This window comes from Hippichthys cyanospilos, chromosome 18 (assembly GCF_059441005.1).
Source record: "Hippichthys cyanospilos isolate Australia breed blue-spotted pipefish chromosome 18, RoL_Hcya_1.0, whole genome shotgun sequence".
Taxonomy (NCBI): Eukaryota; Metazoa; Chordata; class Actinopteri; order Syngnathiformes; family Syngnathidae; genus Hippichthys; species Hippichthys cyanospilos.
The window spans coordinates 4,953,997-4,968,616 of NC_142386.1; the positions used below are offsets into that span (position 1 = coordinate 4,953,997).

The window sequence follows — 14,620 nt, forward strand, 5'->3', positions numbered from 1 at the left end:
CAGCGGGACCAAAGCATAATAAAATACGACATGTATCGTGCAATTATGGAATTTATGACTGTGGTGCATCAACCTCTGATGATGGAGAGCACATGTGTCAAACTCAAGGCCCGGGGCCAGATCTGGAGCGCCGTGTTATTTTATGTGACACGAGAAATGCTAATTATGGCTTCAGTTTTCTGGCTAAGATCTGAAATTTGCTAGTTATTGTCGATCAACTTTTACACAGTTTTTTGTTACCAGCTGCCTCTGATTTCAAAATGTGTGATGATCATACTTACATTGATTTGATTTCACTGTCACAATGGCCCTCCAACAGAAACTACAACTACAATGTGGCTAATGATAAAAACGAGTTTTTTAAGATAACATCTATAACAACAAAACTCAATGAAATAAAAAATACTCACGTTTTCTCTGCCATCAGTTGTGCTCTTCAAATGTGAAGTCACAAAATAATCTAAACACTTGCGGAGTCAAATGTTTCAGTAATGGCTAAGCTCGGACTCATGATTTATCAAACACATGATCTCAATTAAAATGATGGAGGCATGATTTCAATGCTAGAAGGGGAAGATTTATTTAAAAGCTGAACAAGGGTCTTCATAATGACTAGAACAGTAATGTGACATATGAACAATGTTTTTGTTTTGCTGGAAAATGTTTTGAAACAAAAATTACTTTGCTTCCCGTTTAAAAACAGAATACAAAACTGATTACTGATTCTCTTTTGGATAGCAGCGTTTGGCAACATATTTTTTGTGCTGGGGTGGTTTAGGTATATGCTTTACAATGGCAACATGAAAAGGCGAGCATTCCAACCGCAATAAAGGCTAAGTGCTGTCCTAACATCTTATTGGCAAAATTACACGGTGTACCCGACCAAGTGCCTGATGAGTGTATATGATGACAAAAATGCATCGCTGCGAGAATCAAAAAATTAGACTAAAGACTAGGGTGTATGATAAAGTGCATTCAGGTGGGGAGCACTACAAAGAATGTCAATCTTCTTCGTCACTCCAAAAGGCATCTGCATCAGGATCCAGACCGTGGAAGAGTCTTCAGCAAAGGGGAGGAAAAAAAATACATTAAGGAGTGTGTAGGTTTGATAAAACGCAGGCATCTTGATGTGAGGAGGAAGGAGTGACTCACTGATTGTAACAGGGTAAGTGTGGGTTGTTGAAGTGACTGTACGGGTTGGCTTTGTTGAGCAGGCCCAGACATAGCCAGCAGAAGTAATGACGGCATGAGGTGCACGTCATTTTATTGCAGCCGTCCACTTTCTGCACAAATGATTGAAATTGGTTTGAGTTCAAAATGGTCACATATGGAAAATATACTTGACGTCATTTCAAAGCTATTTTGGGGGGACAGGGTGGAGGGATAACAACATGCGTCGTACGTGTCCTGGAGTGGCATCGTATGATCGACAGAGAGAGCCCTCACCTGTATGTTTGTGCCACAGTGAGGGCAGCATTTGCAATTCTCATTGAGCCAGTCTCTGCTGAAGGATTCCTCCACTGCTTTCTGGATCACCCTTTTCCCAAAACGCTGCTCCATAAACCTTTTGCCGTCGGCCGTGGCTGACAGATACTCATCTCGAAGACCTCGCAATTCCTCTACAGCGGATGAGCACAACATAAAAAACATCTTGAGTTTTTGAGATTTTGATTAAAAAAAACAAAACTAGGAACATTTTTGAGTTGATCTTAATGTTCAGTGATGATAATATATATATATATATATATATATATATATATATATATATATATATATATATATATATATATACAGTATATATATATATATCTCGATATAACGCTAAAGTGTGATACAGAACACTTATTCAGCTTTACTTTTAAAATGTCAACATTTTAACGATCAAATACTAACTTTCGAATCATACACTCAACTGAATGAGGAGAAACTATACATTGACTCAACAATTCAGATTAAAAAAAAGCACAGCTATCAAATTACCTGCGGGGATCTTACAATGAGAGACCCCATGGTAGCCCATCTTGCACAACGTGCAAAAGGCATACTGGCAGACGGAGCAAATGCCCATGGTGGTTTCGGGCTCCACCATGACTGCTGTGCCGCAGGAATGGCGGGGGCAGTACACGACATCAGCCATGAGGTCCAGACTGGACTGGAGCAGCAGGCGGTCATAGCGGGCGAACAACTCCTCGTCCACCAGCTGCTTGACCTGGCGAGTCGACAAAGTACAAACGAGAGGGTGAAACAAAACGACCATCGTGATAATAAGCGGTTCGAGAAAATGAATGGAAGGTTGCATATTTGCATAGTACCTGCATAGGCGTGGCTAAAGAGGAACACTTGGGTTCAGGGCAATTAAGGCACTGCACATTGCCGTCCCGTATTTGGATCTGGAAGTATTCCGTCATGCAGGCTTTGCAGTAAACATGCTGGCACTCCTTAAAGCAGAGGCAGTCGGCGCCACGCTTCTCCGTGAAGCAGATGCCGCAGCAGAACGGCGTGCCGTCAAACACCCTCTGCCGTTGCATCTCGTCAAAGTCCAACAGATGAGGTAGGAGGTCCACGCGAGTGTCCATGGACACGACGGCTCGCGGGTCCAGCGGGGGAGATGCGAACAAGGACTGCCGGTCACATTTTTTCTTCAGCTCTTTTTTCACCTTGTCCGAGCTGTCACAAGGACTTCCGAGTTGTGTCGCATCTAGGCAAAAGGCAAAAAAAAAAAAAACTATTAAATGTGGTAGTTGCTCACAATACAAAGCTGGAAGCTGAATGATTTGATGAGATTTATACAAGGGTCTTGTTTCATGTATGATGTATGAAAACTTTACCAACCGTCACCAAATTTTATGCGCACGTATACTCAAGTCTACTTCAAAATCTGAAAATAATAAATATCGCAACACAGCATTCCCTCGTTTATTGCAGTGGTTACATTTTTTGTGGGTTAATTGTTTTTATATTTTTTATATAAGCGTTTTCATATCTTATGTTTGTCATTTGGTTTTATTTTCTTTTATTATATATGTTTTAAAGGTGTAAAAAACAAAACAAAAAAACATGTCACCCACTCAATAGACTTTTCTCAGACAGGCATTAATTTTTTTTCACATTTCTCTCGGTTTAAACACATTAAAACCGTAGAAAGTAGGCTAACATTTGAAAGAAATCAGAAAACGGAAAGGTGAACCGTGATAAGCAAGGGAACACTTAATTATTGATTTTATGGACATTGTACAGTATGCTTTAAAGTGCCTCCTATGCTTCTGTGATTGAGCCTCACCAAAATCAATGTACATTTGTATATGCATGCCCACCATATTCTGAAAATATTAGAACAATCAGCATGAAAGTTTGGAATTTAGACAACTTCCCTTTATTTTGATTGGAGTTTCCCTTCTATGAGGAGGTTATCATATATTTAAGTGACAATGTTTTTTACTATATATCCACCAAACTCTTCCATTCGTACCTGTGGCCACATGCTCAGCTTTCTTGCTGCGATCCCCGCTCGCCTTACTTTCATGCCTTGTAATTAGGAAAGGAGACTGAATACCCAAGAAGTCCAGCACCTCCTCACTGAGAAACTGAATCCATGTAAAAAGAACCACACAGCCTTGGTTCTCCTCCCAAAGTTCATCCAGGCGTTGGCACAGAGCACTCATCTGATGGAAATAAGTGGTAAGAGGAGTAATTACAAGGTCAAGAGTGACAAATAGTATCAAACAATTTTGTCAAGTTGCTTTGTGTCACACCTGTCCTCTCGTCATCCATTTTGAGCTGACAGTGAAAATTGGTGGGTTTTTGGATGGATAGTCTTCAGGAAGCTCAAAGTTGAGAACCAAAGGAGGCAAGAAGCTGAGTTTGTATTCTGTTTGCTTCTCCCCTGCAAAAAAAAAAAAAAAAAATCAAGATGAAAAGAAGCCTAATTTGTGCTGGTGAGAGAACAACAATAGGCTAACTCAGTTTTTTTGTCATCTTTAATTTAAAGAGTGCACCAATGAAAAGAGGTGTTTGCACTAATATTGCACTCCATCAAATTGCGCAAAGTAAATTGGAATCGTTAGCACGCCGAGTCAATCGCAGTACCTTTGACGACAACTTTGAAATCGGGGGGAAGCTTCAGGCAAAACTGGATCTCTCCACCCTGTGCTGAGTCTGCTCGATGGAACTCTTCTTCATAGATACTTGCTAAGGCAAGCAGCTCGTCTTCCTGGTCTACCTTGTCCTGAGACATTTACATTCCTGAGAAAACATTCATGAAAATAGTACAGTAATTGGGAATGGCCGCTTAGTACATTTTAATAATTAATTAAAATTAGACATAAAAAACATTATTTTTTAAGCAGCTCCTCCATATTCTACATCCTGTCTTGTTTATCTGTCACAATGAGAGATTCTGGTAACAGGAACGTCAATTTGAATACAAAAGGGACGAAGTGTGTTTCTGTTGAGCACATGGGCACCACAAAAGGTCTTAAATTTAAAAGTGACGCTCATGTGATGTCGTCATTCCGCAACTAGACATGCTGAGGAGGATGCAAAGTACCAGAGAGATCAGGAGAGGGCTGATAGTTCACGTTCTGAAAAACCATTAGGATTATGAGCTGTTAATAAAGATCGAAAAGGTTCATTTCCTTTTTTTCGCTCCATAGTTGCACCTTTTTTTGTGGAATTTATCTCTAGCAGTCACCATTTAAGTTTGAAGCCCATTCTTGTGTGTAGTACGTACACGATCTGGAAAAAAAAAACACTAACTCTATGGCAGTCGGCCTCGTTTTTACGTGACGTAAAACCAAATTTACCTGATCTTAATGTGAAATACCAGAAGCCAACTTACCGTATCCAAGTGGTTCAACTCTCATCCAAAGTATTAAGAGAAGGCGTGCGTATAAAATGTTGTATTCAACAAAAAATAATTTGACAGCACCCGAGCGATAGCTAGCATTTCTTAGAGGAACGCTGACGTAAACAGTAGCTCATCGGCCACTACTTCTTTAACTTGTCATAGCACGCGTGTGTAAGAAGATCAAAAAGTACACTCGATGCCACGCTGTTTAAAAAAAAAGAAAAAGAAAAAAAAATGGAAACTGGGAAAACGCGTTTCTCACCTTAAAAGTGCCAAACGCTCAAGACGTGTGTTCCGTGCCAATTAAATTACTGTACCTAATCGTCACAGCGACCCCGCAAGGCTTGGAAGAACTGTCGCAGGTAACTTTTTCTTGTTTTTGTTTTTTAAGTTTCTAACGTCTTTTAAAAATTGAAGTTTGATGGTGATGCTAAATAATTTAATTGAAAATTATAATTTTGAATCAAATGATATATGGGTGATGACGATGGCCATATTATGATAAAGCTAAAGTGAATTAATTCACAAACCTACATGACAAAGGTACTTTTTGTAAAAAATAAAATAAATTGCTGATGTACAGCAACAGCTGATGTCAATGAAAACAATCCTAAAAACTGTAATGTAATTATATTTAGGTGCTTGACCTCTATTACTATGTTCCTAAAGCTTAAACAGACATTGTATCTAGTACAGTATTTTAAAAAACCTCGTACATTTTTTTCCCAAACAGATTTACACCCATGAACAGAATGTACAAAGCTGTGCAGGTGCATTTCGATACACTTGAAGGATTTTTATTTTTGAAGATACTGACTGGGTGTTTTACTATTATTTTACAGATGGTGAAACATCTAGTGATTTTCTCATATATATAAAATACAAGTCTATTTAATACATCATTTCTTACCCACTCACACAGTAATGGCATGAATAAAAGAATCGTTATCCAGTAATTTTCTCTTGAACAAATGGAAAATATTTGATTCTTGTCCTTGTTTATTTTTATCTTTGTTGATAATGTAGCAATAACACCAGCAACTGGGCGAGCATTATGTAGAAAAAAAAAATACAACCAGTGAAAGAATCATACAACTAAATGAATGAGAAGTCATACAGCAAACAAAATACTGCATGAGAGTAAACTGTCATCATTTGAATTCGGGACAAACATATCTGTCTTTCTGAATCTAAATACAAAAAAAGATAACCAACAACAAATGAATAAAGTCGGTACCACGGTATGCTATGTTGCGCTATCGTGGTACATTCTTTAACTCGCCACTTTACCTTGACAAATATTTCAAATTCAATTATCCCAGTGTAACCAATACAGATGGACAAGAATGCTGTCATGAAAAAATAGAACCGAGTCAAAAGCAGTACTGCTATGGGAATGCTGCTGGATCCTCACAAGTGCAACATACTCGGGGAAAGTAGCACAAAACATTAGTCAATGTCCATTTCTGGGAGTTTGTTTTCCGCTGCTTTATGCTCCGTTTCTGCGGCTGCGTTTCTGTCCGAGTCGGCGGGCTGACTCTCTGTGGTTCCCTCCTCGCCGTTGGTCGGCCCGTTGTCGGTCTTCTCCTTTGGTGGGTCCACCTTGGGCTTGGGCTTGGACAGCACAGGGCTGCACGCAGAGTAAAGCTCCTGTAGAGAAATAAACCAAATTCAGAGACAAATACTGTGGTGATCTACTCTTATACTGTAATTTCATTGGTAGGAATGTTACTTTAAACATTAGTTAACCCTGTATAAAATGACAGTTTTCAATAAGAGCACCTTGATTTTATTACGTACCTTGGACTTGGCCTGGATTTCGCTGACTTTGACCACCGGGTCGAGAGTGAGGTTCTGATTGTTTTGCAAGTTCATCTTGTTGTTCATCCAAGCCATGGCGTCATTCACCTGCTTCGCCACACGGGTCACTTCCAGCTCATCTAAGTGTGCATACTGCTCGTCCTGTGTTGGAGCAATATTTCGTAAAAAGGCTCAATGGTTTGCAGCCATGTAGGCAGGAACAAATTTTGAAGTATATGTTCAGACTTCAGAACTTGAACTGATGATTGTCCAGACTTAGCCGATTCTTACCTTTGCCGTGAAGGCGTTGATGATCTTCATATACATTTGGATTTGTCTGCCCAGCTCCTCAAACGCCCTCGGCCGCTCCTCAGCTTCCATGAATCTTTCAACAATAGGCTGCCCGATATTCTGTGGGCAATATGACACTTTTTAATGCACGTTTTCTCTATCAAGAAACCTTGGTTATCGGTAGACATCAATCCCAAGCACTATCACTTCCATTTGGGAAAAAAAAGAAACTTTTTACCTTCAGTTCTGCCAGTTTGTCAATGTAGACTTGCTTCTTTTCATCCTCTCCATCCTCATATAGCCAATTCTCTGTGTCCTCTAATTTTATTGAGAACGCGTCACGATCCTGCATGTTAATACACCCAATGGTAAATGATAAGGCTGATGGATTCGATTTAAAAAAAAAAAAAGCATTTTGGAGGTATACTTTCAATTTCATTTTTCTCACCTCTTCTGTTACAAACTTCTCCAAGGGGCCAAATAACTTGTTTCTCATCTCGTAGACATACTCCTCCACATTGTTCTTGGAGTCATTCCGCTCTTTCTCCAGCTTGTCTTGCATTATCATCTTGCCCTATGGACATGATCCGAATCATACATGACCAACAAAGGTTTCCTACTCTAGCCTATTTGAATCAGTACATGGAAGTTAACCAGTATAGCAGGTTCTACTGTAAGTACAATAAGCCTTGTTTCAGTAGCATTTGACTTGTTTACTTATTTGAAAGAGCAACTACTGCCTTAAGCATTACTACTTTGATTGCATCCTGGACATGCAGGGAGCTTTTTAGAACATTACCTCATTCTCCACAAACATATTTAGCACATCAGTGGACAGCTGCCAGTACAAATTGGTCTCGATGGGCAGCTCCACCGTCTTTGTTTTCACTTTGGGCTTCTTTGCCAGAGGCTCGTTCTTCTTCTCCTGCTTCCCTTCTTCTGTCGCCGTCTGAAAATCAGTAGTGGGAAATTTAACTTTGAGAACATCATAACATAATATTGCAACCCCCAATTGCTATGCCCCCGAGAGGTTGTACTCTGTATATGACTGACGTCTAAACAATCCTATTGGATGATTCGTGGGGAATGATGTGATACTGTTTGCTTGTATACTGTACCATTATGATTTATTTGAGTTTTCACAGTAATCATCTTTTACCTCCATCTCTTCTGTGTCACATTTCTTGTCTCCCCCAGTCACTGCTTTTTGATCTTCCTGGTCTACTTGCATTTTGCTCTGATACGACAACAAAACAACACACAAACATAATGTAAAGGTTACCTATCTCCTCTAAAAATGCTGCATGTTAGAAGTAAAGAGTTAGACATAAACCCAGAACTGAATATGTATATAGTTTCTTTTTTCCTGTAACACTTTAAAGGGGGGTGCAACCTCCAATTGACCACCAGCCAAGAGACTTAATATTAAGCTGCAACAAACTGTTAATACATGCCTTGACTGCCAAGCGACAAATGTCATTGATTTCTTCAACATATGTTGCATGATTGTATCGAGGGGCAATATTATGCCTTTTATTTGAACTAGTATGACTGTTCATTTCATAGTTTATTGAATTTGAATTACATATAGTGAATTACATATACATTTAATGACAGTAAGTTTTTGCATTTGTTATTTTTATTTATTTATTGTGATATAGATTTTTTTTTTTTTTTTTTTTGGGGGGGGGGGGGGGGGGTCTTCCATTATATTTGGAAAAATTCACTGATCTGGCATCCCCAGTCGACACTTCACATACCTCCTCATCCTTCCCTGTCTGGTCGGTCTCCATTGGCTCCTCACCATCTGTTGCCTTTAACGCCTCTATGAGGGAAGCGCTAGACACGCTGAACACGCCGTGAATGTTGACTCGAACTTTGACCTTCACCTTGGCACTCTCTCCAGGCAACTGAGGTACCACGTTTTGGATCAGAAATTGCCCTGGGTGGGGGTAAAAAGTTAGCTCCACCCTCCATGTCTGATACAATATCATTCCCAATGCTTTGAACTTTAAAGGAACTGCCTTTGCCACTCAAAGATTATGGAAATAAAAACAGTGTGTGTGTGTGTGTGGAGGAGGGGGGGGGGGGTCATTTGATGCTACAAGTTTTACATCTTACAAATTTTCCCTACATGGTGACATACTTAAACCTATTCACATAAATACTCCGTTTGTGTGACTGTTGAGGCAACCTGGCTGGCAGACTGTACCTATGGAAGTGTTGGGGTAGTTTAACTCCTTGGGGTTGTTGTAGTACGCCTCAAGAAGGAAGGCCTCCTTCCGATAGAAGGTTAACACCTTGGAGAAAGGAGCGGCATGATTCCTGGGGAAAACCTCACAATCGCTGTTGAAGATAAAGAAGGAGCAGGTTAAGAGAATAATGCCAAAAATTATCACATTACTGTTATTCTATTGAAAACAAGACAACTACATCGTGCTGTACTTCTCTGGGTTTTCTCATGCACATAGACTGAAGCACAAAGAACCTCAAAACTATGAGGCCAAAACACTAACAACTAGCTTTTCAACTTTCTGTAAAGGATGCGCTTCCAGTACAATGTATGTTCAGCGAAGTACTCTCTAAGTATGGCAAACTATTTTGGGATGAAAAAAAAAAAAACAACAAAGTACTGTGCCATCTATGTCTGATTTAGTTAACTTGGTAACTACATTTGTAGCGGTATATTTAAATATATTTAATTCAGCCACAGCGGAAGATATATTGTATAACACTCTTGTTTTATTTTCTGCTCGGCGGCCAAAAAGGTGTGTGAGTAATAACTGTGCATCATCAAAAATTCCTTACCTGAGTCCTTCCTCCGCTGCAGAGTTCCATTTAATAGAAATAGAATATGGGACAACGTCCGTGATGGAGAACTCTCTGACTTTGAAGGCAGGAGACAAGATGGCACACTGTGTGGAGGAAGGGCATTAGCAAAATGGCCATTCAAACTGTATGAAAGAATCCAAAACTTGCATTTGTATTGTACCTGCAGTGCACAGCCTCTGACCACGGCCTCGTCTGCATTTAGTGTGGTGCTCAGCTCTTTGCCGAAGAACTTGCTGATACGTTCTTTGATGGCGGGAATTCTGGAGGCGCCGCCGACGATCTCCACTGCATACACGTCTTCTTTCCTCAACTCTGGGCACAGAAAGAGAGCAGTTTGGTTCACTACTTCATTTGGCTTAGTACAGTACAGTAGTACACGGATTCTTCAAAAATTAGGTTAAATCCATTCTGGAAGTACATGATCTACAGTAAATGTTATCTCGCTTGCATAGCCAGCATCAAAGGATGAATTACTTAAGCTTTTCACAACACTTTCTGAAATAAATAAAGAGGTCGTACACCTGCTCACAATGCACAGCCCAGCAACCATTCAAGAAGTATGCACTCACTAGCTTGTTCCATGACACTGCGCAGGGGAGGCTCCACTTTGGCCAGTAGTCCTGCACATTTCTCCTCAAACTGACCTCTGCGGAAGGACACAACACAAAACGGTCATTATTTCAGGTGATAGTAACTCGGCATGGGACGATATCAGATTCTGACGGTATGTTACAAAAACAAACATTTACCATGCAAAATTAAATGTGTAAATCAAATCTCAACAAACCTTCAGTGAGCAACACAGGCAATGTGGATTCTGTCATTTTACACTTACCATATCCACCACACACACGCACACACCCACACAAACAAGCTCCCTCTGTTATGGCAAGAGGTTGAGACAGACTTGGATGGTTTTAAATACCCGTGACTGCTAAAACTACAATATATTGCCAAATCGGTTATTATCCCATGCCTAATGGTAACACAGACATTCAAGTGCCTTACCTGTTAAGCTTACTTGAAACGTCAATGTCATTCATGAAGCACTCAATGTTTAGGGGCAGGTCGGACGAGTTGGCGCTCATCAGCTTCTTGAGCTTCTCGCACTCCTGGTAGAGGCGCACCAGTGCGCGAGGCTTGGACCTGACATCCAGCTTGTACTTTTGGGCAAATTCCTCGCAGAAGTGGCTCACTAGAATGTCATCAAAGTCCTTTCCTCCCAGCTCCGAGTCGAACGCCGTCGCGAGTATCTGTGAGGATGAATGGTTGTTTTTTTTTAATGCACAGACATGTCTGTGTGATTGTACGCCTCCAAATTTTAAATAGTCACCTTAAGCTTTCCCGTGTTGAAGGCACAAACGGACACCTGGTAACCGGAGTGACCCACATCCACAAACACAACAATTCTGGGCTTCTCGTCTGGACCTGGCAGGTCCTGCTTATAGATGCCATAAGCCAGAGTCACTGCAATTCACAAATAATAGTTATGTTAAGTCTCTACTCATCATTGCAACATTGTCCAATGTTCATTGCCCAAAAATGTCTCGTTCAACCATTGGCAATGCATTGTAAAATTTACCAAGAGATTTTAACACTTTTGATTTGTCAATGATATGTAAAAATAACATCCACATGTGAGGATTGAGCAATCGTATGTGACTTATGGGGTTTTGGCCCAATGCAAGAAAGATGATGCATGGGTGCCAACGTACCGGCTGTGGTCTCATTCATTAGCCGCAGACAGTTGAGGCCAGCAATCTGGGCGGCATGCATGACGGACCTCCTCTCAGCGTCGGTGAAATAGCAGGGAACCTGTGGAAAGAAAGAGAACATTTGTTTATGTGTTTATTTTTTACCATTTCCAGCAATTTATAGCATAAGCACAGTAGGTACTAAAATGTGGAGAAGGGACCATCAGGCACCCGCCCCCCCACCCAAACAAATTACATGAGCTAATGATGAAAATGACACAGATGACTGTAAAAGTTAAGAAACAACACTTTACCATAATAGTGCTTCAAGGACAGCTGGTAATGTATATACAAACATCGGAATGAGTCTTTTTGTTGTATACATTTCCTGGCTGACCTTGAATTTAATTCTTTTACATGGTTCGAAAGAGTTACTTACAGAGATGACACAGTCAGCCACTGGCTTCTTCAGGTCGCTCTCAGCCGTCTGCTTCAGCTTGGTCAGCAGCATGCCGGTCACCTGCTCCACGCTGAACAACTTCTCTTCCTCCATATACATCACCTGACATTCGGGAGGTATTTCGATTAGCATTCAACACCATGACCGTCTCATAAACATTTAAAAGTGTGCCCTCTTAATCTCTACTGGTGCAACCCAAACATCACTGAAAAACAAATCTCCTTAACACATCTCACCTTAATACCAGTGGACCCAGAGGGCATCTGCGCAAGGTCATACACCAGGTTGGACTTGGCCGACTGAACATAAGGATCGGAAAAGGCCCGGCCATGGAATCGCTTGAATCCCTGAACTGTGTTCTTGCAGTTGGTCACGACCTGGAATGAAGGAAGCCAAGGATGAACATCACACAGATCACTGTGTATGTTGATTTAGTGGAGGGCATGCTCACCTGGCTCTTTGCAGCAGCTCCTATGGATCGATTCCGTGGTCCAAATGAGACAAAAGACCTGAGAACATATATCAATTCGTGTACACGCTTAAATCATCAACCCAAGCGTCCATCTTTAATTTCAAATCATTAATAGTGAACCCCCGATATATTGTGTGTCATTTTCCCCCTAAAATTTTGGGCATAACGTTCATTTCACTTACAAATTTGCACTTATTATTGGAACATATGCCTCATGAAAAGCATAGTCTGAGTTTTTTTTTCCACAAGCATCACATTATCCTATTTCTTGAACACACACATTTTTTATTCACTGGCCTAGCTGTCTATCAACGTTCATCGAGTGGCTTGCACGAGTCTACTTGTATACCACCGGGCTGCTCTCAAAACACGCTTGTCATCATGGACAAACACAAATGTCAGACGCAAGTGTTGAGTGTGTGTGAGGTCTAAAAACAGTCATGTCTCTCAGGAAACAAGCCAGACAGGTGATGGTCCAACCAATTTTTTAAGGTAAAAAAAGAAGGATGGATCCAACCAATTTCTGGTGGAAAAGAAAAAGGATGGATGGATCTGCGTTTTCTCAATGGCCGCAATTCCTCTTTAATTACTTACTCCAATTTTTTATTACATTTCTTGCTGAATTAACACACATAATATTTGTTTTAGAAATGTCCAATAACACTTCGGCGAGCGATTCCAGTCTGAGTATTCAATCTATGAGCACTCGCTGATGCAAAGTGGCAATGTCAGTAGTATTTTTTTAAACATACAACTTCATTCACTCGATGGTGTATGAAACTGCTGCAGATGGGTGCCAATTACTGAGAAGGAGAACGTATGGTTTTTTTGTTGTTGTTGTTTTGTTTTTACGAAAGTGTCGATGACTGGCATGACAGACTACAAATCGCCATTGTCCCTTAAAATAAGGATAGTATCGGTACTCGCCCATGTCCAGTTTTTTAGCAATGTTAACACTATTTTAATGTCTTAAAAATGCAATTGTAATGTAATATTTTAATTAACGAGTGATTATATACTTAGTTTAACCGAATCTCTATTTGGAAATGCGACATAAGAAGCACGCTCATGCCAAAATGTTATGTTTTAAAATTATGTCATTGTTTCAAGAAAACGTAATCATACCTGCCAATTTACCATCGCACTGTCAAAGATTAATATTTAAAAATTATATTTAAAATTGAAAGTCATAAAGGCATCAGCAAATAACACAAATCATGCCGTAATAAAAAAAAACGAAGAAAAAAGCAGAGTAACTGCCAACTGTCAAAGTTTCAAGCAAAAATACCAAATTGATAAAGTTTTTTGTTTTTTTCCGTAAGTATTTGCTTGATTTTTCCGACCAGCATGGCCTACTGTCGTCACCTAGGTAGCGCGCTATGTGACAACACAACACATCAGCTGGACGGTGCTTCAGTCACTCCGCGTTACTCAATGCCAACTTACAAACTCGCGCCGCCCGCCCGCGGATGTCGGGTGATTAAATTCAGCTTCCGGACTGTACGGTTAATAAAAATCTATGATCTTGGCTAACAAAGCTAGCTCGATTATGCAAACGTGGTTGCTATGTGAACCCGATGCAAGATGTAGCCATTTTCAAGACGCAGATAACACTTACATAAATGTTCATTTAAACTTTAAAATCAATGAAACATGTCAGATCGAGTTTAGCTACTAGCAGCGAGTCGGAAAAAAACGCTGCGTTCACGTGCTACAAACACCCCAGTGCAGGGGAGACATACCTTCAATAAAATCTCATTTTCCATAAGTGGCATAAAACATAACACAGCGCCAGGTACTTACGGTGTGCATCTGTCACTGAACTCGTTCGCGACGGTCTCGATCCCACCGGCTCGGGCTACAGCTACATAGCAGCTTTGAAAGCCCAAGTCGAATCCCACCACGGACATCTTCAAGCCGACTCTTCAAACTCGTTACTTGAACCTGCGGTTTGTAGTATCGCGCGTGCGGCTACGTTTATGGGGTGTTGAAAAAGTCTAGCAAAATAGTTTTAAGGCTCCCTTAAGTTGGGCTAAGGTAACTCGTAGTCATAATCCTCACCGTTGACCGGCGCCTCCGATCTGTGCTGGCTGTCTGCACCCTGCATTCGCAATGTGGTCTACGTCAAGTCTCGTCATAGTGTATCGCGAGATCTGGGTCTTTCCAGAACCCGAGTTCTGGATCTTTCTAGAAAGACAACTTTGCTATTCTACATGTTTGTTGAA

At 40.6% G+C, this 14,620-nt stretch overlaps 2 protein-coding genes across 4 annotated transcripts; both read right to left on the reverse strand.

Annotated features, from left to right (window-relative positions):
* Positions 1-555: 555 nt before the first annotated feature.
* On the reverse strand, positions 556-5,174 carry rnf14 (ring finger protein 14). Of its 2 annotated transcripts, none has more exons than XM_088439998.1 (9): positions 5,109-5,174; positions 4,087-4,242; positions 3,753-3,883; positions 3,470-3,662; positions 2,313-2,698; positions 1,981-2,209; positions 1,447-1,619; positions 1,153-1,283; positions 556-1,059 (listed from the first exon to the last, which is right to left on the reverse strand). In XM_088439998.1, the coding sequence occupies exons 2-9, from the start codon at positions 4,232-4,234 to the stop codon at positions 1,002-1,004; spliced, it is 1,449 nt and encodes a 482-aa protein (XP_088296124.1). In that variant the 5' UTR covers positions 4,235-4,242; positions 5,109-5,174; the 3' UTR covers positions 556-1,001. The 2 variants fall into 2 exon arrangements, with proteins under 2 accessions (XP_088296124.1, XP_088296126.1); XM_088440000.1 differs by lacking the exon at positions 5,109-5,174 and adding an exon at positions 4,838-5,102.
* A 443-nt stretch (positions 5,175-5,617) lies between these two features.
* On the reverse strand, positions 5,618-14,500 carry hspa4a (heat shock protein family A (Hsp70) member 4a). Of its 2 annotated transcripts, XM_088440962.1 has the most exons (20): positions 14,457-14,474; positions 14,199-14,339; positions 12,375-12,432; positions 12,160-12,300; positions 11,903-12,025; positions 11,485-11,584; positions 11,103-11,236; positions 10,778-11,022; positions 10,339-10,415; positions 9,930-10,081; positions 9,746-9,852; positions 9,150-9,283; positions 8,698-8,879; positions 8,097-8,174; positions 7,737-7,886; positions 7,386-7,511; positions 7,176-7,283; positions 6,938-7,057; positions 6,647-6,808; positions 5,618-6,496 (listed from the first exon to the last, which is right to left on the reverse strand). In XM_088440962.1, exons 2-20 carry the CDS (start codon positions 14,303-14,305, stop codon positions 6,296-6,298), a joined length of 2,505 nt encoding a protein of 834 aa, XP_088297088.1. In that variant the 5' UTR covers positions 14,306-14,339; positions 14,457-14,474; the 3' UTR covers positions 5,618-6,295. The 2 variants fall into 2 exon arrangements, with proteins under 2 accessions (XP_088297088.1, XP_088297087.1); XM_088440961.1 differs by having other exon boundaries at positions 14,199-14,500.
* Between the last annotated feature and the right edge of the window lie 120 nt (positions 14,501-14,620).